The following is a 24,777-nucleotide window of genomic DNA, read 5'->3' as shown; positions in this document are numbered from 1 at the left end:
GCAGATAGCCCTCGTGTAGCTTTGCGCGAAATTGAAAAAAAAAACAAAAACAAAAAAACTTCTTCTAGCACATAAAGACAGACAAGATATGATTCTTTTTCCATATATATTGTCCCCTCCTCCAGTGGCACAGCTGTATTATGCGTACTTAAAACGCTAGAAACTGGGTTTCGATACCCGTGGTTAGCAGAGCACAGATAGCTCATTGTGTAGCTTTGTGCTTAACTACAAACAATGCATATTCATTTATTTATTATTGTAAAGCTGAAAGAAAATAATTTAATTTCCTCACTGAAAAATAAAAAGTATTTCTATAAAACGTTTTATAATTGGTTCAGGGAACTCAGGAAAGATCGATAAGAAAAAGTCGTAGTCGTAACTTTAATTGAAAGAACATATAGTGTTTTAGATACGTACTGGCTTTTATAATTCAACTTATGTCTTATTAACAACATCCAAATATAGTATAACATCTATTTCACTACTTGCCCAAATAGGTATGACTAAAGCATAGCCTTCTAGTATTATCCAGAGAGCGTGGGGTAGAGAATTTTAACAACTAAATATCCTAGGTTCACATTTTCTCTTCAGGAAAAGTAATTTAACCTGCCATCAGTCACATATGTTAACGAAATCAACCAGTTCCTATTGCCATGTTCACGAGCATCAACTGTGTATCAAAGAAATATAGTTGTATATCATATACGATACTCAGGTGCTTTAGAATTATATCCTATGAATCACGTGTGTTGCACAGGACGGGGATAGGGTTCAAATGTAAAGGAAAACCAAGGACAGGTGTGGAAAATGTATTGCATGTTAAGGGTGAATTGCATAAGTTAACCACCAAGTGTGATTTATTGTTAACTTCACAATTAGCTCAAAACATTTTTAATTCTGAAAAACAATCTTTCACTTTTTATATCAACTATAAAATTTTACATTTCCTTCTAAGAAATAATTACAATTTACTTTAAAAACACGAAGTTACATAAAAATACATCTGTGGCCTACCCACTGCGGGTATCGAAACCCGGGTTCTAGCGATATAGGATCGCAGACATACCGCTGTTCCACTGGGAGACACGAGAAAAAATGGGAGTAATTATTGACCAAGAATTATATTAAGTATAAATCTTATTTATTATTTAAATATCATTATGGTTTTGTAAGGGTCAAATCGAAACAACATGCTATTCAGGTTTTATGGAAAAATTTTATCGATAAAATGGAGTTATTAGTTGGAGAGTATTTCAGTAGTTGATATCGATAACAAATACTATGATGATTTAATAAATGGAAAAAATGTCCTTCAGAGCCCCGTTCTGGCTCACTGTTGTTTTTACTATATGTTAATGAGACACTGGTGTTTATTATTTGATATGAAGCAGGTTTCAGTCACAGATAATATTATAATTTTAGCTCATAATAAGAATTTAGGGGTTTTACTAGAAGTGGTTAATTTGTCATTAGACCGGCCAAATAATTGGTGAAAGTGAAAATGAGTTCCTTGTAAATCTTGAAATGACTAAATTTATACTTTTTTCACAATAAATATTAAAAAAATTCTAATAGTAAGGAAGTATATATATTGAGTACTTATGAAATAAATAATTATTAGTCGATAATTTTATGTTTATGATAAAATATAAATCAATTAATATATCTGCTCTTCTAACCCTTTTTTAAAAAATAACAAGAAATAATGCTGATTTACCACTTTTTAAAAAGTCAATACGTTGGGTAAAAATTCTGAATGCAATAACAAATAATAGCCCCCCAGTGGCACAATGGTACGTCCGTGGATTTACGACGCTAAAAAACCGGGTTTCGATACCGTGGTGGGCAGAGCACAGATAGCCAGATGTGTAGTTTTGTGTTTTACTTCAAATAATATTTGAGAAATAAACTCTAAAATTTTTTAAGGTTTATTTCAAAAGTTATCTATTAAATTTATGATTTACTGGGTCTTTTTTTATAGTTATTTCAAAAAATATTTAGTTATACTATTGTCAGTGTTGTGAAATATATTACATGATGTAACTTTTTATATACCTTTATTTTCTTTCTTTAGATATTAATAATTATTTTCTGTTAGTTTTTTGTTTGTTTTGTTTGAATTTACGCACAAAACTACATAATGGGATATCTATGCTCCGCCCACCACGGGCATCGAAACCCGGTTTCTAGTGTTGAAAGTCCGCAGACACACTGCTGTGCCATTGAGGGGAGGGGGGGGTTCCTGTTAGAAGCGATACCTTTTATTGTCATTCACTTTTACTTTTTGCCTTTTCATTTACTAGATTCATTGTAGTTAATATTTATATTTTAGAACATATTGCATTAACTAGTATGTGAATAAAACTAAGTTTAATTCAAATTAATTGTAAAACATTTTTTATGATAGTATTCTAATGACTGATAAAAAATGAGATAACAATACATATAAAAAGTAAATATGGCAATAATCTGCCTTTCCTATATACTCAGGGTAGTTCAAACCAACTAAAATGTCAAAAAAATGACCCACTAATTGATAAGACAATCGAGAAAGCGAGATACATAAACAAGCAAACAATTTGCTTTGTAGAGGTATATCTGGACTCCTGTACTCTCAGATACTTCAGAACAAAGGATGACCTCCTTCCAATAAAACATCAAAATACAATTTGAATCGATTGGAAGAGAAAATTTCAATTGAAACTTCTAAAGCAAGAACTGAACAACACTTGTGACTACAAAACGAAAGGAGACACAAGATTAAGTTACTGCAAAGTTACTACGCCCTTCATATTTACATGAAGAAACCCTACATTTTATTCTCGCTTGTGCCAACTAACGATCTATCCATCATGACGTAGTGAATAATATGTGAAGTGCCAAAACGCAGCCCTTTTTTAGTTTTCTTCTCTCCAGAAAAATAAAATTTTTACATTAAAGGACGACGTGTCACTCTAAAACGTTTAAACAATTCGGTAATTCCAACTGGATAATAAACGGATTTTGGGCTTTTAAAACGATTGTCTTCAATAATCAGATAAGTGAAAACTAGTTGAGCTAAAGCAGGTATGCATTTCTGCTGGTCATACTTTTTCATTTCTACACAAGATTTCTTACGATTAATGACAATGTGTCACCGTTGAAAATTCCTATTGTACAAGTTGCATATGTTAGTGATACAAGCTGCATAGGTGAACGATTAAAATGCAATACTTATCTGATCATAACTACACCTATCTCTAGAAGTCTCTTCATTAACAAGTATATATATAAGTAATGATATTTTTTGTTGTAAAAATTAAGTATGATGTAATTATGGCAATGCCAAAAAGTACAGAAACAAGATATGGATGAATACACAAAACCATACAAAAAATCACAATATAAGTAGCTATATCTTTCCAATAATTATCTTTCTCTACAACTAAGTGTTGAATTCCTGTCAGTTGTATGAATTCAGGTTTGGATTAAAGCATTTAAACTTAATAGTGTTATATAGTCTTGCAGTGGCTAACAAGCTTGTAAGATTGACTGGCGACTTACTGGCTACTGATGTAGGGATTTTTGTATGTTTTGTGTATTCATTCCTACCTTGTTTCCGTAATTTTTGACATTGCCATCCATACATCATAAGTAATTTTAAAATATGTTTTAATACTTGTTTTCCCTCTTTTCAAAACAATTTAATTGAAGAAGGTTGATATGTGAACATTTCTTTTATTTTTATAATTCTATGGTAATATATTATTAATATCATATAAGTTTTGTAGTTTTTCTAAATTTGGATTACATTGGGATTCAATGAAGCTGGAATGGTTCCTCCAGGACGGTACTAGTACCCCACAGCGCTGTATTAACGTTAAGGAGATACTTACAGAACCCAAATCTTCCAATTTAACCCTAATTCACTATATATGCATACAATCAACTCCACCACATGTTAGGATCATGTAAATTAATAGAGAGGATATCATACAGATCCCAAGCCATGAAGTATGACGCCACACATAAACACACAGCTGCCAGGCTCGGCTCCACCGAAAATTTGAAGAAATGTAGACTGCTATATAACGTATTGTTTTGATAATTTAAAAAAATGTGTTTTTAAACTCAGACATCAATAACATGTACCCAGATCTGTCACTTGCATAAATACTTGATCTCCTTGATACATTGAATATTCATTTAGGTTATTCTTTATTTATTTATTTTTACTGAAATTGTTTTGGCAGGTGTCATATTTGTACAATTAATTCTATATAGGAACGACCAGAAATTAAACTGTTATTTATGAAACATTAAAATAATATATGATTATTAACTGAACTCACTGCTAAGTAGTAGTTTTCTTTTCTTTTTGTTCCCCACTAAAATATGTGTGGTAGAAGAACAGACTAATATTACTGTTATGCAAGCTGTGAAACACTCGATAATTGGCAATTAGCTGCTCAAGTAAGGCTATAACTCAACTTTAGCAGTTATTTGTAAGCATCATAGGGTAATAGATTGAATGTGGCGACCATTAATTTCTCGGCCCATCCCTACATACTACCGTGCTTGCTTGTTTGTTTCAGTGCAAAGCTACAAAATAGGCTATTGGTGTTCTGTCTACCAAGTGGAATCGAACCCGGAATTTTAGCATTGTAAATCCGTAAACTTACTGCTGATGCACTGGGAGAAAATCAGATAGATAATCCATATTCATCATTTTAACAGAAAAGGGTAATGCCCATTAATATTGGAATTCATTAGTTAACTAATCACTCAGTACTTGGTTCTAAGAATGACATGTGGTTGTTCCAGGATCAAGAGAGACGAATGTTCATTGAAAAATACTGTGATGCAGAAGCACAAAATATAGTTCAAAGAGGATATTGCATGACAACCCACTCGTAACAGACGAAGCAGAACCTGTTGAGAACGACTGTTACATCGATATTAGAATTCATTAGTTAAATTATACATATACATATTTTAATGTAGAGACCATTAGGAAATAATTTAGTTGTGATTAGATAAATTGCTTAGAGAAATCCAGTAATCCAAACATCAAGACCATTCTGTACAGATTACAGTTTATTCTCTGTAGGAATTCAGGGGTCCAAGCATCACGAATATCTGTACTGGCTACAGGTAATTATCAGAAGAAATCCAGAAGTTCAAACATCAAGACCATTCTGTACAGGCTATAGTTCATTCTCTGTAAAAGTCCAATAATATGAACATCCAGACAAGTCTTTACAGATTACGGGCAATTATCTGGAGAAATCCAGGAGTTCAAGTATCAAGACTCGTATATACAGGATACCATTCAGTACATTAACTCAAGGACTATTACAGAGAAAGCTAATATCAACCTTAATGAATTGAAGCATGAAAAAGACAACTATTTAATATTGGAGTGGAAAGGATCAAAATAAAATAACACTAAACATAGTCAGAGCATAAGATAAAGGAAAGAGTAACTAAGAAAATGTACTTAAGAGAAATTCACATTATACGCTTCTCATGGTTAGAAATTTACCTAGTTAAAAGGGCACATAGTATGTTAAGTTTTTGTTTTTATAATAACCAATGGCAGTAGTGGTACTCATAGGCTTGTGACAAGGCATTATGGAAGTTAATTCCAAAAAAACGTGTACGTTTCAGGTAAGTGAGTTTCATGGATGTTAGAGAATGAAATGTAGCTTGTACAGACTAGTATTGATGTTCGGCTCTTGAACTTCTCCAGAGAATGGAGTATAGTCTGTAAAGACTGCTCTTGAAGCCAGGAATACTTGTTTTCTTCAGTTTTCTGTTCACACAGTGATCAATTTGCATCAGAAATATCTTCAGTATTTGAAAACTGATGATGTTTTTGGTACACTCGCCATCTTAGGTTTACTAAAACTTAAATATCTGGTCCGTGGTAGCAGAATTTTATGAAAGGTTATAACTTTAAATTAATTTGTAGAAATCATTCCAATATTAGCACTGACAACGTGAGATACATTCAGCTCCAGACACAATGCTTTCAAGTTTAACACAGCTGATTAGTATAGTAGACAGAAATGTTTTGACTAGCATATTTACGATTATTTCTTTTATCATAATAATGTTTTTATCACATCCTCTTTCCAAAATGTGTCTGTTCAATCCTGACAGAAGACATTCAGTCTATATCTAAAGTTTCCCTCATGACAACAAGCATAAAGGTTACCATAAAACTGTAGCCAGACTATACATGGTTATCTGTGATTATTGTTATACTTCTTGAATATTCTCTATAAGTTCATTGAAGGTGTAACTCAGATAAGTAGGGTGTTGGAGATTTAGCAAACCCCAGTTTTGAATTACACCAAAGTGGAGCCATATGGGCATAAACTGTAATCATCTAAAATTAACAGTCACCTGAATGCGATCATGTACAATTTATAACGGACTTTTCTCTATGTTCAAATACTTTTATTTGCGAGCTTTCGGCCCTCTTACAGGAGCCTTCATCGTGCAACAATGTGTACTGTTACCATGCATATTTCCAACCATTCTTCTGTTGTCGCACACATCAATTTGAAAAGCTGTTTATGTGCTATTTATTTTGAATTTTATGTGCTGTACAAATACGTTTATGTATGAATTTTTACAAATGTTGACTAACAAGTGATTTACTTGTTTGCTGTTGAGCACAAAGCTACACAATGGACTATCTAGGCTCTGCACCATGGGTAATGAAATCAGGTTTTTAGTGTTATAAGCCTTCACAATCACCACAGGGCAATGACAAGTGAAAACTGAGTGGTGCTATTATGTTCATTGTGGTACGTTATGATGAAATAATTTTCAAAGCTTCTAATAAATGACGATTTTTGCTGTTGTGTTCCCACTGTGATTTTGCTCTACAACAAACAAACCTTCTAGCTAAAGATCTTTATTTGGCGTAACTTCCATAATATTTCATGAGATTCGACCAAAAATGTATATCTAAGTACTTTAAATCATACGTCAGAACATTTGATTTTAAAAACATTTCAACAAAAGTTGCAAATAAATATCAGAACATTTCTGGGCTATTTCTCAAATATTATATTATTTGCTATGCCTGTCGCGGGGAATCGAATGTAGGATTTTAGTGGTGTAATTCTGTAGTTTTACCACTGCCTCACCAGTGGACTAACACAGAGCCTAGCCAACTGATTCAATACATTCTAATTACTACAAGCTGTATTGTTATGCATAAATTTATCAACTTGGCTTAATTATTTTATAAGTTACTGTTTAGTTTTTGTTCGAATAGTTAACTTTTAATAATTTTATGAATATTTTATAATTATATCGTTCGTATATTTGAAACTTTTCAGTATTAATGTTTTATCTATAGACAATATATGACTAAAAGCATAATCTGACCTGCAAAAGCTCAATGTAAATAAAAATTAAACATGGTACAATTTTATGGAAATGCTACACCATTAACCTTATCATGGTAATATTTCATCTTGACTTAAAGTTTAAATGTCAGTAGTTAACACTTCCTTAGTATTAACTAGCATATAATAAATTCCGTTTCAAGAATAATTCATAAATTCTAGTAGCCCCCCTAATGGCACAGCGGTATGTCTGCGGACTTACAACACTAGAATTCGGGTTTCGATACCCGTGGTGGGCAGAGCACAGATAGCCCATTGTGTAGCTTTGTGCTTAATTACAAACAAACAAATTCTAGTAACAAACAAACTATTTTCACTTGATCATATTTGATTATTTTCAAACTGTTTTGATTTGATTAAACTTTGTAGAAATCTAATTATTCTCCTTTTCCAAGGTTTTTACCTAATCTATCAAATAAAACGATTTTCTTCTAACTGTATTTCATAAAACTTATTGAAAAATAAAAAACGAGACATCAAACAGGTGTTGTTATTCAAGAACAGGAAATTTTCAAATATCACGATCGACATCTGTTTAAGTCGCTACTAAAAAAACGGACACAAGTTGCAGGAGCAATAAAGATATTCAAAATATACCATAATTAACATAACTTCCTACAAAAATCTGAATCGAAAACAAACAGAGTTTCACTTCATTGGTTTTGTTATTCCAGAGTACTCAACAGGAGTTTTAAGCCATCCCAATAAACTTATGAGTTTTGGAATTCATTTTGTGTATTTTCTCAAGCACCGTGCTGGTAAAATGCATCACTTTAGCATGGATACGGGTTATATCTGACTTCATATTTATTTTCACTACTTAAGAACAAACACAAAGAAGCAGAGAGATCACCACTTAAAATATATATCCACAGAAGAATTCTGTTTTTAAATTCAAAGACCACCACGAAAGACCCAAGAATGTGAAATCGAGTGAAATAATCGCATACGTAGGATATGAAAAACTATCTAAAAACTTCGCAAGTAAGAAAACCCATCAAGAATTTTAAAAGACAGTATCAACATCTATATGATGCAATTGGCTTAAATAAGTTTCGAGGCATCAACTAGCTCCCACAAAAATCTGAATCAAAAACAATCAGATTTTCACTTCATTGGTTTTGGTATTCCAGAGTAATCAACAGACCTCTTATACTTCATTATTTAAAACTGCTGAAGAAAGTGTAACGTTTAAATGAAAGTAAACTGCAAAAAAAAGAGGCTCTTGTTTGCTCATCTCAGAAGATTCATTTGTTATGCTAAGTCACTTTTCATATATTTTGGTGACTAACCTAAACGTAGTTAAATGAACTGTTGAATTGAATTGAAACATGAATTCTTAACGAATAAGTTTGCATTCAAATTCGATGACGAGGAACCCATCTTGAGACTAATAATGCTTGGAGACGGCTTGAATAGGTAATGAAGAAAAACTTTAATATAAGTTTAACATAAAAGCAAATGTACAACGTTTCGACAAGGTTTTGTCATCATCAGGTACCAGAATAAGTTTGCAATATGATGGAAACCTAATTTAGATTATTATGAAGCTCATATATGCGTTTCTATTTTTTAAATATCTTACATCATTAGTCTTTTCTTCTTATGACGAAAGTCATATAAATATATCAATTCATACTGTAAACGGTATTTGGAAGACCCGGCTGTTAGTTTTTAGTGACACCCAAATAACCAACTTGTTAAATCGGTTTTAACACCAGAACTAGGCATTATGTAATTGTGTGATTTCTGCAGCTCAGTAGGTATAGATATAATGCATTTTTTATGCTAAGATAAATCAGTAATATTACTATATATTCAAATAAAAATTGTCTTGTACTCACCAAATGAAATATGAACCTTTGCTCTTCCATAGAATGAATGGATGCCAAATGACTACCATGTTCTGAACAGATACGTTCAGCATCATGCCAAGTATAAACATTTGTTTCCAAATAGAAGCAAAACCCATTGTGCAAGATCCAGTCCCAGCTTGCATCAGGACAAAGAACAGCTAAAATAAATAGAATCAAACGATGTTTTTAAAACGTTTATCTTCATCAGAAATATATTGAGAAGTAATATACTACGCAGGTGTACAAAAGTCACAAAACACAATAGGAAAACAGTTAAAAAATAATAGGGTTCATCTACATCTCATCTATTTCATTATGTCTTGTAATACTTTCTTTTATCAGTTTTGTGTAGTGGAGTTATACAATAATAAAGTACTCACGTGACACTTTGCATCCTGTAGTGTAGAATGCAATAATAATTGAGAAGTTATCAAATGTCGCTTTATACCCTATACTACACAGAGAGTGCTATAATACAAATAGAAATAAAATTCATGTGATATTTTACACACCTTATGCTATACAGTGCTGTAACAATTGTGAACTTTCAAATGTCGCTTTATACCCTATATTACAGAGAGAGTGCTATAATACAAATAGAAATAAGATTCATGTGATATTTTACACACCTTATGCTGTACAGTGCTGTAACAATTGTGAACTTTCAAATGTCGCTTTATACCCTATATTACAGAGAGAGTGCTATAATACAAATAGAAGTACAAATAGCTGTACAATAATAAAGTACTCAAGTGACACTTTGCATCCTGTAGTGTAAAGTGCAATAACAACTGAGAAATTATCAAATGTCGCTTTATACAGTATACTACAGAGAGAGTGCTATAATACAAATAAGATTCATGTGATATTTTACACCTTATGCTGTACAGTGCTGTAACAATGGAGAAGTTTCGAATGACGTTTTATACCTTATACTACAGAGAGAGAGTGCTACAATACAAATAAGTTTCGAGCGACATTTTACATCATGTACAGTACGGTGCTATAACAATGGAGTAGTTTCGAATATCGCTTTATACCCTATAGTACAAGGTGTTATAATAGTAAATAAGTTTTGAGTGACATTTTACACCCTGTATTGTCAAGTGCTATAACCGTGGAGAGGCTTCGAATATCGCTTTATACCCTATAGTACAAGGTGTTATAATAGTAAATAAGTTTTGAGTGACATTTTACACCCTGTATTGTCAAGTGCTATAACCGTGGAGAGGCTTCGAACAACATTCAACATCCTGGAATAAGCGCGCTATAAAATGAGAAGACTTTGAGTTACTTCTTGAATCGCATATTCTAGAGTGCTGAAACAACATAGAAAATTTGATTGTCGTTTTACACACTATATCGTAGTGTTATGCACAATAAAAACATTATGTTGCGAGTTAACATAACTATTGTGTTATTTCACAACAACACAAATTAAACACAGATTTGTGTGAACTATAGTCTATTCTTAGGGTTAAAAATTATATTAATTCCGTATGCCCGCTCCACGTATGATGTAAAAGACAGAGGTTAGTAAGAGTCGGATTAGTTGTGATACTTTGTAGAATGGGCAGCAACTGCCTGTTGTAGAGACACGAGTGAAGAGGACAACGTTTCGAAAGTCTTCCGCTTCTCGTCTTCAGGTTGTGTTACACACTTAATTGGATTATTAATTAGAGGATTAACATTTTTGATATATGTATATTTTATACTCATGTACTTTTTTATTTTCATAAACATTAAAATGTTTAATATATTATATACATGTTTTTCATTCTACTTTATTACTATTATTATAAGAAGCCTCCTGGTGGCTCAGAGTAAAACTGTGGGTTATAACTAAAAAAATAACCAAACAACGAACAAAACAAAAAATAGATGGATTATTTTATATTTTCAGTTTAGTATATAGATTCAGGACTAACCTAAACCTATTAAGCTGTCCACATCTCTGGAGATGCAGTATTGGAGCGAGAGTGCCAAGTGATGAAACAATGCATTGTAATCATTGTAAGAACAGTAAATTGAATTATCAATATTCAGTATTGGATCAGTTTTATTTTTCGTTCTGATCTATGTAGTTAATTTGTTGTGATAAGAAATTAATATTTATAAAAGAAATTATTGTTGCAACGATACAAAGAGACGAGTTTTAAGTATTTTCTTGTAACACAAATGACGTGAGGTTTCCAATTCACAATTGTGTTTACTTGAATATGTTGTGTTGTGAAGTTTTGTAGATTTTATGAAATTAAACACAAATATTGTGCATCTACCAACTACTTTGTTTTTCTGTTAACCCACAATGATTTTGTTGTTTTTAACTTGAACTTTGTATAAACACTAAAATTATATTCCACAGAACACAAATTTGTGTGTTTTTTAACACATGTTGTTGTTGTTGTTTTGAGATTAACAGAAACTATATTTTGAGTGACATTTCTGCATCTACCCTGTAAAGTACTGTAACAGTGATGAGGATTTAAGTGTTTTATACGTTGTAATGTAGAGCACTATAACATTGAAGAGGTTTCTGTTACGATGGCGAAAAGATTACGAGTGATAACATGACATCCTGTATTGTGGAGTGTTACAATGGCGAAGAGAATATGAGTGATATTATGATATCCTGTACTGTGGAATGTTGCAATGGCTAACAGATTACGAGTGATATTATGACATCCTCTACTGTGGAATGTTACAATGGCTAACTGTGGAATGTTATAATGTTATACGAGTGATATTATGATATCCTGTACTGTGGAATGTTACAACGCCGAAGAGGTTTCGAGTGACGTTTTTATCTCCTGTACTGTAAACCGTTATAACAGTGAAGGTTTGTTTGTGTGTGTGTGTTGAATTTCGCGGAAAGCTACACGAGGGCTATCTGCGCTAGCCGTCCCTAATTTAATAGTATAAGACTGGAGTGAAGGTAGCTATTCATCACCATCCACCGCCAACTCTTGGGCTACTCTTTTACCAACCGTCACATTATAACGCCCCCACAGCTGAAAGGGCGAACATATTTGGTGTGACGGGGATTCGAACCCGCGCCCTAACCACCTGGCCATGCCGGGCTCAACAGTGAAGGAAGTTTGAACGTTTTATACCTTGTAACTTAGAGCACTGTAAAAGTGAAGTGCTATTTTGTACATCATGCATTATACAGTGCTATAACAATGAAAAGTTCCTAAATGCCATTTGATACTCTATAATTAAGAGTGATATAAATTGTGCCAAAAGTGTGATACATTATAGCAGAAGTTAAAAAAAAAGACAGCTAAAAAGAAGGATAGAACGCACTTACACTTGGGTAGAGTAAGTTTTAATCTCTGAGGAACAAATTTCAGCGTATTCTTATGTCGCATTAGATACAATAATAGCAGTACGTGATAATTTAGTATGTCGAATTCAGGCAGTTCGTTCTAAGGAAGCAAAAAAAGAAAAAAAAAACGTTATCCGGCCCAATTTCTATAGATATGAAAACCGTAAATTTAGAAATTCTTAACGTGGTTGATATCGAACTGGGTGTACTTTGTTCCAATTACGTGTAATTCCTATATACATATATAAACAGAACTATACACATATATAACACCACTGTATGTCAGTATATGTATATACGTATATATATAAACATATATAATACGAGTGTATGTCTCTCTATATTCATATATGAGACTGAAATCGAGATTACTAACATGGTTGATATCGAGCTGTGTCTACTTTGTTCCAATTACGTGTAACTTCAATATACATACATAAACAGAAACACGCATATGTATGTCAATATATATATATATATATAATGCATGTGTAGTCTACATATATACGTAAGAAACTGAAATCGCAAACAAAAAGAAAAACAATTTGTTTCGTACGTCTCTGTGTAGAAAGGTTCCTAATTCGTTATAAGTCATTAATGTTTATAGTCTCATAATTAGTGGGATTTACATAACATCTTAAACATCCAAGTGATGAGAAGAAAAAGCGGGCTCAGTGTTGTTGCTGGCGAATAAAACGAAAACATACTCTTTTTGTTTATGAACGCTTATGTAAAACAATTTTACCTCAAGAATTTTGAGGAGTAGAAACTCCATTTTATTGTCAAAATAGATTATTTAATGTGTCGTTAATTTTCATTCAATTCTTATATATTAATGACTACTACGTTCATAAAATATATAAATACTAACTTTTATTGTCACTCTTAATGACTTGAATTTTTATTTTATAGTTGAACATCATAACTACATGTCCTGTGTCAATGTGACGTAGTTAACTTGTTCATAGTAATGTTATTTTTGGACTTTTGGCTCTTACACGAGACCCGTAATAACAGTTTTGTACCAGCAATTGATTTAAATGAAGCTAAACTAAACCTGTATAAAAATTAGCAACGAGAATCTTACTTAACATTATAATTTTTCTTTTCTTATTTAATGTCCTGTTACTTCTATACATTAAAAATGGACGTTTCTATTATTCTGACCGAAAGTTGATCGTGATTACATTGTCAATAGTTTTATGTCTAAAATTATTGCAAAAGTAAATAAAATCATGGAATATAAAAATTCTATGTATTAAGCATTTAAATGCTACAATATATTTAAAAATCATTCAGAATACTAAAGTGTCTGTAAACGTACACAAATAACACGTGCTAAATAGGACGCCTAGTACAGCTCATATCCTCGTTCCTCAGAATCTAAGTATATGACGATTAAGATCGTGCAGTTAATCACATTTTAATACCTGAATTTCTTCAACCGAGACTTCCTGAAGTTTAGTAATCCTATTTTAAATATACCTTTTACACACAACGGTTATCAACCGTTACAGGGTGAAGCTGGTCCTTAGTTTTTTTTGCGTGACCAAATCATTCACAGTTCAATATTTGGTTTCTGGCATATAGGTGAGACATACAATATATCTAATGGAGTATGAACGTTCGCTGTTCAGTATTTAGGTGCAAGGAAACGTATTAGACATACACCACACCTAATGGGGAATTACATTCGTTGGCTAGTATTTGTATGTACAGCTATTGGTTACAAGTATAGGTATTAAGCGCGATAAACTTCTGCTTATGACATACTTAGTATCCTGGAATCATTACAACAGTCCACGAACTTACAACTCTAAATTCCAGGGTTCGATTCCTCGCGGTGGACTCAGCAGATAGCCCTAGTGTCTTTGCTCTAAACCAACGAAACAACAACCTATTTGCAACAGCTCCAATACCATAGTATTATAAGCTAATGAACGTGAGAAAAACAGATTTATTTCTTTACTTACAGGCATCAGTAGTATTGTCTGCTTGGCTGGTTTGAACACTGAAAATACTATAAACAATTATACAGAGCAAAAATGACAGGACGATCATTGTAATTGATATGAACTAAACACTCGAGATATCAAACAGCAATGCACATAATAAGTCAATGCTTATTTAACACTAACTATTTCCTCTTCTATAACGGAAGCTACAATATTTCCTTTACTAGAACCGGATGTTTAAACATCATGCAGTATCTATAGCTAGAGGGGCGTTCTTAGAAAAGAGAGGCTAGTTATCATGAAATTCAAACATTAAAAGAAGAGGTGAGCTGTTTGTTTCCTGACGGAGACGTTATGCGCAAGAAGCTTCAAACATTCAAATTATGAGTTTTACCAAGATATATTTCATCTTGAACATAACTTATAGTTCAATGTTTATGAAAATTATCGATGATGGAACGTATACAATATGTTGAATGACTCTGGGAAAATTGAAATGTATATAAAAGCTGATAATGAACATTAGAAATAATTGAGACTGCTAGATGGAAATATAAGATCATTAATTATTTTTGCACAAAACTGTTCAGTTTTCCTAAACCTTTCACTAGATCTGTAGGTCACAGTGAACGTGTTTTAAGATGGGAACTTGAGCTAGTCACACCATGACTACGTTTGCCCTATAAAACTAAACTAACATAACAGTAATTTAGGTTTTAAATTTCACAATCCCCGAAGAGACAACATGGGGCGCTCAGAAACTGTTGTTTAAACTATGTTCTGGTTAATTAAATATATATATATATAGCTTTTTGGAGTCTCCAGCTAGTCGTTCACACGATTTAACAGACCAGAAAAGATTGTTTTGAAAAATCCGAAACTGGGTTTTCGGCCTTGATTTATTTGTACGTTAATTTTGCTAGATTTTAAAAAGTTATTCGACTTATCAGGCAGAAAAGTTTTTATTGAATGAAACAAACGGCGATCATAGCATGCTTATAGAACTATTGGAAAAAAATATGTTTAGCTTAAAGTTATTTCCGTGGAGAATATGGGATAAAACTTAGACCTCGTTGTATACAAAGTAACCCAGTTTTTATATTTATATGCTCTTAAGAGGTACAGCTGATCCAATGAGAGCTTTTATGTTATTGTAGTTTTAGACCCTGCAGATATTGTGCATAATTGCCTTTGTTCGTGATTCATAAAACGGACAACGTTTTCGGACTTTATATTGAACTCTTCCACAAGATGAATCTGTATAGAAGTTGGCAACGAGAGTTTTCTTAATAATGTCTTTTGGCAATAGCCATTTACTTCAATATCATTGCGGTATAGGAAAGTATCGGACGTTTATCCTTCTTGTATAATTAATATATATATTCTTTATTTGTTATTAGTTATGAATATGTGCCCGTTTTGCATAAGCTACATAGTCCAGAAAACCTTTAAGCCTTCTCAGAATTAGCTTTTTTTATGGGTTTCGTGTTCTTTCTGTCATATCAAGTATATCCATTTCATCCTGCTAAGATATTGCAGCATCCTTTCCATGGTCCATTGGGCGATGTCTTTAAGTCCTACTCGACGAATGTTGTGAGAGGACGACTCAACTCAAGACAAAGAAACTGTGGCTTCTTTTAAGGTGAAAACTTCTTTTCTAGACAGTTTTAGTTAGCTTTCGTCGTGACTGGTTCTGCAGAGATTCATCTCGAAAGAAGAAAAGCTGAAGATGGGAACATTGGTCCTGACTTGGTGTAGTTTGTTTGTTTGCAGTTAAGCACAAAGCTATACAACGGTCTATCTGCGCTCTGCCCACCATAGGTATTGAAACCCAGTTTCTAGCATTGTAAGTCCGCAGACATACCGCTGTGCCACTTGGGGGCGACTTGGTGTAAAATCGACGTCTGTCGTAAGTAACAAATACAGATATTGTGTTTTTGTCTTTCAAGGGTTTAATACAAAATATATTCTAAGTATATTACACTTAAGCTTGGTCATTATACATTCAGCACTGCCCCATAAAAACCATATCTTGTCGAATATCTTGTTATTAGTGGAACTATTCTTATACTCTCGAGTAATTCAGTTCACCTGAGTATACATCCCACAAGCCAAATGGTTAGGAAATAGCATTCGAAAATTCCACTTAGTTTAATTTTTTATTGTTCTTACACTACACTAGATATGGCAGATGATTTTAAAGTTTGTCATAGCTTTCAACACGGACGTTCCTATCATATTTAATAAAAGTTTATTTATTCTGATAATGTAGATATTTTTGTAACATATACTCACTTTAAAAAACAAGCTTATTTGTTGTTTTTTGTAGAGCAAAACCATATTGGGCTGTCTGTTGTAATCACAGCAGGGAATCGAACACCGGATTGTAGTGTTGTAAGCTCTAAACTTACCCCAACCCTACTGATGAACTGACAAATCTCTACTCCTAACCCTAAATCAGTTTATTTGTCTGTTGTCCAACGCAATGCTACACAATGGGCTACCTGTGCTATTCCCATTACAGGTATCGAAACCCAATTTTTAGCTTATAAAAAAACGAAACTGTTGAATAAATATTGCAACCTTACTATAGTTTATGTTCCAGTGTTTAGATGATAACTTTGTTTACAAATGGACCATATTATATTCAAAAGTTCCACCAGGGATATGTTTAAGTTTGTTTGTCTGTAGTTTAGCACAAAGCTACACAATGGGCTATCTGCCAACCACGAGTATCTAAACCCGGTTTCTAGTGTTGTAAGTATGCAGACATATCGCTGTGCCACTGGAGGGGGGATTTATTTAAGGGATTTGTCGTTGTAAAATAGTGCATTTTCTTGTTAATAGTTACACATAATGTTTATATTGAATATATTTTAAGCTATAAATCGGTGTTCTCGATGGGTCAGCGGAAAGTGTATGGACTTAAAACGCTAAAATCCGGTTTTCGATTCCCCTCGGAGAACAGAGCGCAGATGGCCTGTTGTGTGGACTTGTGGTAAAACAATAATAACGGCTATAAAGCGATTAGGAAATTAATTTACAATAGACTGACAAAAACATTTAAGCACTTATTTTAATTATATAAACAAAGATTCATTTCCATTGATATTATTTGACTGTCGAAATTGATTCAAAATGTTAAATTCTGAGTATTAATAGAAAAGAAATTTACGAAAATCAATATCGGGAATAGGTTGTACCGTTAATAATAATATGTACGTGATAATACATATGTATATATATATATAAGAGTGATAATGATTTCAATCACATCATTCAATTCTGGCCCAATTAGAGTTTACAGCAGGAAGAATATTTGATAGCATTTCAACATTATCTTGTCAGTTTTATGCCACTGACGAAGAGGTTTTTCGCTCAATACTTAAATTTATCGTTAAGGCATTCTAACACCCCGATAATACATTGTATATCTTTGAAATAACCAGTACTGGCCGAGTAGATATCTTGTTTGTTGCTTTTATGATGTTTTAAGTAACTTTTAGATTCAATAAGTGTATTTATTTGCATATTTTCTGTAAATTGACTTAAAAACAGCAAATTTTTCTATCTTTCTATGCTTCTATGCTTCTAATGATTCAAACAGATTTTCTTCAATTTGGACTTAATTGACACTGGTGTTTTAGCAAAAAATTGTTCAACCATAGTAAGTATAGAGATATCATAATAACTTAAATCACAAATTAATCGAGGAAACTCGAACATTATGTTTAATGTTAAAAACAAAACTCTATTAAATCTGTAATATGATATACACATAACGTATTTAACTAACAATAGTTTAATCATACAAATAACGTTTTGGTTCAATTCTAAAGAAAATATTAAACCTCAATCTCAAAGCTCAACAACAAATTATGAAATTAGCGTTTAATCATGAAAGTGGATTTCAATACATTTAGAATTAGGACATGTACAGGAACAATTACTCTCTTTTTTTCACAGCTTAACAAATTAACATGGTGCTTTGTTTGACAGAATACCGAATTATGCACGAAGAGAATATCTGATTTTTCCTGCCAGATTAAATAATTGAAACGACTAAACTTATTGCACTTTTGCATATTCAACCAAATACAATTCCCTGTCCATACGGAAGTCCTGCAGGAAACTAGATAATCACGTGCTTTGAGTTTTACAGGAAATAACGAGATCCTGTCTAAGGTCACTCCTATTCTGACAGCGAAGCGCCAAGAATCCATAACGTAACTTTTAAAATTGTTCAGATGAAGATCAAACAAAATTATAAAATGTAATTATGATATTGTCAGTTCAGTGCCACAGGAACACATTATTTCCCTTAACGTACATAAAAGTACAATACGGTGTTATGGAAGGTATCGCAATTACTTTAATATTTTGTCAGAGAAGTTCTCTATCCGAAGTCTCGAAAATATGTTTTTCTCGTTGGCTTTAAATTATGTTCTCAGTTTTAATATACGTAGGACATTATCCATTTCCTTTCTATGCAGGAAGTCTATATACTTGGAATATATGGAATTCTTCTTTAGAAAATATTTGTTTAAGAGTTATACAAAATATTTCCATTGGTACAAAAGGGAGTTACTGGTTTCTTCTGTAGAAATATTGATCAGTTGTGACGTTCGTTCTCTCGGAACCTCTTATTGATTTGACAATTCGTCTGAATCAAACTGTGTTACATTAATATTGCAAACATAAAAATAGAATTAAACCGCGGAACACGGAAAAATATTTGATAATAACGATTCGAGGAAACGCCCTTCTTCACTTTTGTGGCTAATCTAAAAGTAATTGAATGATATAGTGGTATACAACCTTTCGAAAAAATCTCAAAAGAAAAAAAGAAAACAAAAAACATTCAAGCATAACTTATAAATGAACTAGCATGAAATGTTTGTGGTCAAATTAGTGTCTTTATTGCAACAGTACTTCTTCAAATACAGGATTTCTAGAGTAATACAAAATAATTGTAATCGCAGACACTGAAATCTATAAGTCCACTTGTCTTAGTCCTAACATTAGCTAAGCCTTTATTAGTTCAGTTAGGTTAAACCTTATCGCACTTAATACTATAAATAAATAATCTTCTAATGTTATTGTAGGACCTTTTTAGACCTTTTTAAAAACTTTGATAAGCTTTTAATACGTTGTATAAAATGTCTACTAAAGTATATTTACGTCTTTTCTAGCGTAACTCGGCGATTTTACAAAGATACGTTTTCAAATTGCGAAAAGGGTACAATTTTTTTGTACGTTTTAGTCCAAATATATCTTTATTTTTCGAGCAATTGACAGGAATTCAAACTACTTAAATTACCTAATAAGTTGCTATGACATCAGTGGGTGACCGAAAGACAGACAGACAGATACACACTGTGTTTTATAGTATTAGATAATTTTGCAATATAGTGGAAAACTAATTTAGATAATTATGACTCACAAATATGCGAGTCATTTAATTCCTTGCATACTTAGTCTCTGAAATTTACAACGACAGTAATATAAGCTATATTGATTCATACTGTAAATGGTATTTAGAAAATCGGCTGTTCGTTTTCATTGATTGTTTGTTTGTAGTTATGCACAAAGCTACACAATGGGCTATCTGTGCTCTGCCCACCACGGGTATCGAAACCAGGTTTCTAGCGTTGTAAGTCAGCAGACATACCGCTGTGCCACTGGGGGGCTCGTTTTCATTAACCATCAAATAACCAACTTGTTTTTATGCCGTTTATTACTGGCAAGATTCATATATTGCACCATGTATATTGAGTAATTTTATATTTTTGCCTGTTACAAAACTAGGTATTAAGAATTTACCGGGGGGGGGGGGATCACCCACTTTCTATGTAAAATATCAGGGGACATCAACAGTAATTAGCGGCACTGAATAATATAATTACAGTATTTGTCAACATTGTTTATACTGATTTACAGAACAATTTTTTGTTAATCTGGCATCATCAGGTGGCCCCCTCAGTGGCACAGCGGTATGTCTACGGAATTACAACGCTAGAAACCGGGTTTCGATACCCGTGGTGGGCAGAGTACAGAGAGCCCATTGTGTAGCTTTGTGCTTAACTTCAAACAAACAAATACTGACCAAACAATTCCTGTTGATATTACTTATGTTCATCTCAAATATTCTCGCCAATCAAACATGTCCCCACTCGTAGCCTGGGTCGGGCGACTCCCAGGCTTGGCGTAATCGGACTGTGAATCCAAGGGTTTGTGGATCGCTCCCCTTTTGCTGCAAAAATACATTCCACACTTTGGGGCCGTGGGTTCGCTATAAGATGACGGTAAAATGTCACTATTCAGTCAAAAAAGGTTACCCCAAGCGACGATAATAGATTCTGTTGACCAGCTACCTTCTCTCTATTCTATCATTTCAAAATTAAGGACGGCTGTGCACAGATGACCCTCGTATAGCTTTATACAAAATTTCTAAACAAACGCTCGTAACCGAAACATTACAAGTCATGAAAAACTTATATTTAATAATAAAGCTTCCGAACTTGAGAATGTACTAAAATTAACTAAGTCATAACATACCTTGAAGTAACATAGCACTGTTATAACAAATGGTATAAAACACTTCCTAAAAATAATACATTTAAATACTGGTCAAAACAGCAACGTTGAAGATTCATTCTATAAACGTGATAAATATCTAAGGAAAGCCACTTTTAATGCTTATGGATAAATTATAAATAAAAAAATATTAATTAATTGTAAAAAGTCAATACCTAGTAAACATGCCATCACTTTAATCGATTAATCCTCAAACAGTTAGCAAAAAAAACCTTTTTCTGCAAAATTTAGATCGTATATGCGTACTAACTGACTTGAGAAGTACCGTTATAGGGTTATAAGTACAAATGTAAAAATTTGGGTATTAATTCAAAGAGTTAATCAGCGAAACAAGTTGTTGTATGCTATGTTTTTAACCTAAGCGTTTCTAAAAAATTATATTGTTCTTTAACCAGAAGAATGTTTAATATAACGTACTGAGCGTCCAGAAGAACGTTTACTATAACGTGCTGAGCGTCCAGAAGAACGTTTAATATAACGTACTGAGCGTCCAGAAGAACGTTTATTATAACGTGCTGAGCGTCCAGAAAAACGTTTACTATAACGTGCTGAGCATCCAGAAGAACGTTTAATATAACGTGCTGAGCATCCAGAAGAACGTTTACTATAACGTACTGAGCGTCCAGAAGAACGTTTAATATAACGTGCTGAGCATCCAGAAGAACGTTTGATATAACGTGCTGAGCGTCCAGAAGAACGTTTACTATAACGTGCTGAGCATCCAGAAGAACGTTTACTATAACGTGCTGAGCATCCAGAAGAACGTTTAATATAACGTGCTGAGCATCCAGAAGAACGTTTAATATAATGTGCTGAGCATCCAGAAGAACGTTTAATATAACATGCTAAGCGTGTTATTAATATAGAGATTTCCAAAGTTTAATAATAGTTTGAAAAGTATGAAATGCAAGTTAGGTTAGGGTAGAATTATAACTGATTACTGAACTAGTTACTTAGTCAATGGAGTTAATGAATTATTGAGTGTGAATAAGTCTGTAACATGTATATGATACTGTAAGATACTTTGTTCAGTTTTGTAAAATTTGAGTTGGTGTTTACGACGCAGTAATATAACTACGATAAATACCGTATGTAATAGCAAAATTAGTACGTTGGTAGAATTAATAATTAATACTATTATTACTTCCGACCAAACAAAGTTAGCTATTTAGGCCTATCTCTCACTGAATGTTACGTTAGTTACGTAATTCTAAAAACGTATGGTTGAAAATAAACAAGAATGTATAAAAATATGTCAATCATATTATATCTACAATATATGTGCAACTTGTAATTTAAACAATTATAATGCATTCGTTATTATTAAATGGACTTTGCATTCTACTCTTTACCAAGTAATCTAAAATAACCAGCTCAATAACGTATATTATTACAATTATATGTCTATATACATACTTATTGGAAAGGGTGGTAAAACTAAATTATTAAATTTTCGTTATCTTTACCTCCTTATGCAAATTTAAAATCCACCGGACGAAGTATTTACAAATATCAACGTCTTGTGTACGAGACTTTCTGTTTGCTTCAAAATAACGTACGATCAATGTAACTAATAATCAATTTTTCATTTAACTCAGCTTTCTAATTAAATTAACGAGTTGAAAACAATAACGGAATGATTTATTATCCAGTAACGTTTAGTGTTTTAGTTCATACCTTATCAAAGATTTGTAAGTTGGCCGGATGTTGTGAAACAAGCTAAAAATGCTACCAACTGTAACTGATTAATCAATGGAATTTAATGTCTAAATGGCCCGGCATGACCAGGTGGTTAGAGCGCTTGACTCGCAATCTGAGGGTTTCGGGTTCGAATCCCCGTCACACCAAACATGCTCGCCCTTTCAGCCGTGGGAGCGTCATAAAGTGACGGTCAATCCCACTATTCGTTGGTAAAAGAGTAGCCCAAGAGTTGGTGGTGGGTGGTGATGACTAGCTGCCTTCCCTCTAGTCTTACTCTGCTAAATTAGGGACGGCTAGCACAGATAGCCCTCGTGTAGCTTTGCGCGAAATTTAAAACAAACAAACATACTGAAATAGTTTCTAAACTTTTACGTGTGGTGTCGTTTTTACCAGATATTTATGACGTACTTAAACTTTTGTAGCTCATATTAATAATAACTGACAACTTTGAAATGTTATATTTACAAGAGTATTTCTTATTGATAGTTTTCACGATTTATAAGCATAATGACAGTTATTTTACGCAACGAACATGCTACATATTTCAACAGGACATTACTATGTCTTCTTCAAGTACTTATAAATCGTTGTTTGTTCATTCACTATTGTACTAGTATAATATGCTTACGTACAAAGTATACCTTTCATGTTGATAATTTAAGTTACTAAAAACGATATTAGTTCCAACTATACCTTCAGAGAGAAATGTATACAATTTCATGTCATAAACACTGTAATTTATCATGAATTGATTTTTCTCTGTCAGAACATAAACCGAAACACAACAACAACAATGAATCTGCCATTACACAATATTAATTTCTTCCGAAAGTTGTGAAACACGATTATTTCGTGATTGGTGAAGTACGAACCGAGTTATTCGTGTAATATGATAACAACATAGAATAAATATCATAATAAAACGAAAGGCAGCTCGTGTTAATATTTGATGAATTTGAGCGGACCGTTGTTCATCGCAGAAAGTAGTTAAAGGCAAAATAGCGTCGTACACGTAGGTGGAAAAGCTGCCTCAGGGACCACCTATTGATCCAACTCAGTCCCAACTCATGAAAAAAAAGTCCACTTAGAAGATGCATAAATTTAATACATTTTGAGCTCGGGGGGCCTGACTGATGACAATCAGTTCCAACTAGTATAAGCGCACTTATATGATAAACAAAGCTACGATTTTTTAGAACTCAGGGGCTCATCTGATACAGGACTGACGCGAAAACAGTTGAGGCTCCCTACAAGTCAAAACTAGCAATTCCCATACCCATTGAAAAATACCTTGTCTTAAAAACTATTGAAAGGACTAGCGGAGCTATTGCTTAAACAATAATGAGGACAAAAAAAATGTATTTCAATGCTGTGATTGGTATATCTGCAGCACGGAAAGCCCAGAAGTGAGATTCTTTCTATTCTGTGTTTTATGTGCTTATTGAAGTACTTATAAGCTATTAGAAAGTAAATTTTTCACTGTTCAGTTGTATTGTTTGCTTAATTGGTCGGTGTTGTTTAATAGAATATCACTGTTGACCGTATATTTTTTCGCAGTAAGGATGAGCTAAGGGACCAAAATATTCTTGCCCCAAAGCATTTATAAGCATCTGAGCCAAAACATTTCTATGAGCACTATGTTGTACTACTTCTATGAGATTTCAAGAACGAAAGTGTGCTCAATTATGAGTATTTTCTAATCTGAATAAAAATGCATTTACTTTTTTTTTACAAAAACACTGTGATGTGCCTTAAGATATTTTTTTGCCTTTTTTTTTGTTTCGAAGATTTATCCACAACTACGATATAGACGTGACAACTAAACCGCACTGTTTATTTTTGTTGTACAGCCATCAATATTATATCGATAAACATATACATTAAAATTTATTTATGCAATATTAGTATAACAATCTGCTAAATATGTATATATA

General features: G+C 32.9%; 1 protein-coding gene across 2 annotated transcripts in view; it reads right to left on the bottom strand.

Moving 5' to 3' along the window:
- Positions 1-14,698, bottom strand: part of LOC106472847 (macrophage mannose receptor 1-like) — a 50,309-nt gene extending 35,611 nt beyond the window's left edge. For both annotated transcript variants that reach the window (XM_013933517.2, XM_013933525.2), the window contains exons 1-2: positions 14,564-14,698; positions 9,251-9,420 (exon numbers count right to left, since the gene is read on the bottom strand). In XM_013933517.2, the coding sequence (XP_013788971.1) occupies positions 9,251-9,420; positions 14,564-14,651 (258 nt within the window). In that variant the 5' untranslated portion in view covers positions 14,652-14,698. The remainder of the gene's footprint in view (positions 1-9,250; positions 9,421-14,563) is intronic.
- Positions 14,699-24,777: the final 10,079 nt, after the last annotated feature.

The sequence above is a fragment of the Limulus polyphemus genome, unplaced genomic scaffold (genome assembly GCF_000517525.1).
Source record: "Limulus polyphemus unplaced genomic scaffold, Limulus_polyphemus-2.1.2 Scaffold124, whole genome shotgun sequence".
Taxonomy (NCBI): domain Eukaryota; kingdom Metazoa; phylum Arthropoda; class Merostomata; order Xiphosura; family Limulidae; genus Limulus; species Limulus polyphemus.
This window is presented reverse-complemented; position numbering and strand designations above follow the sequence as displayed.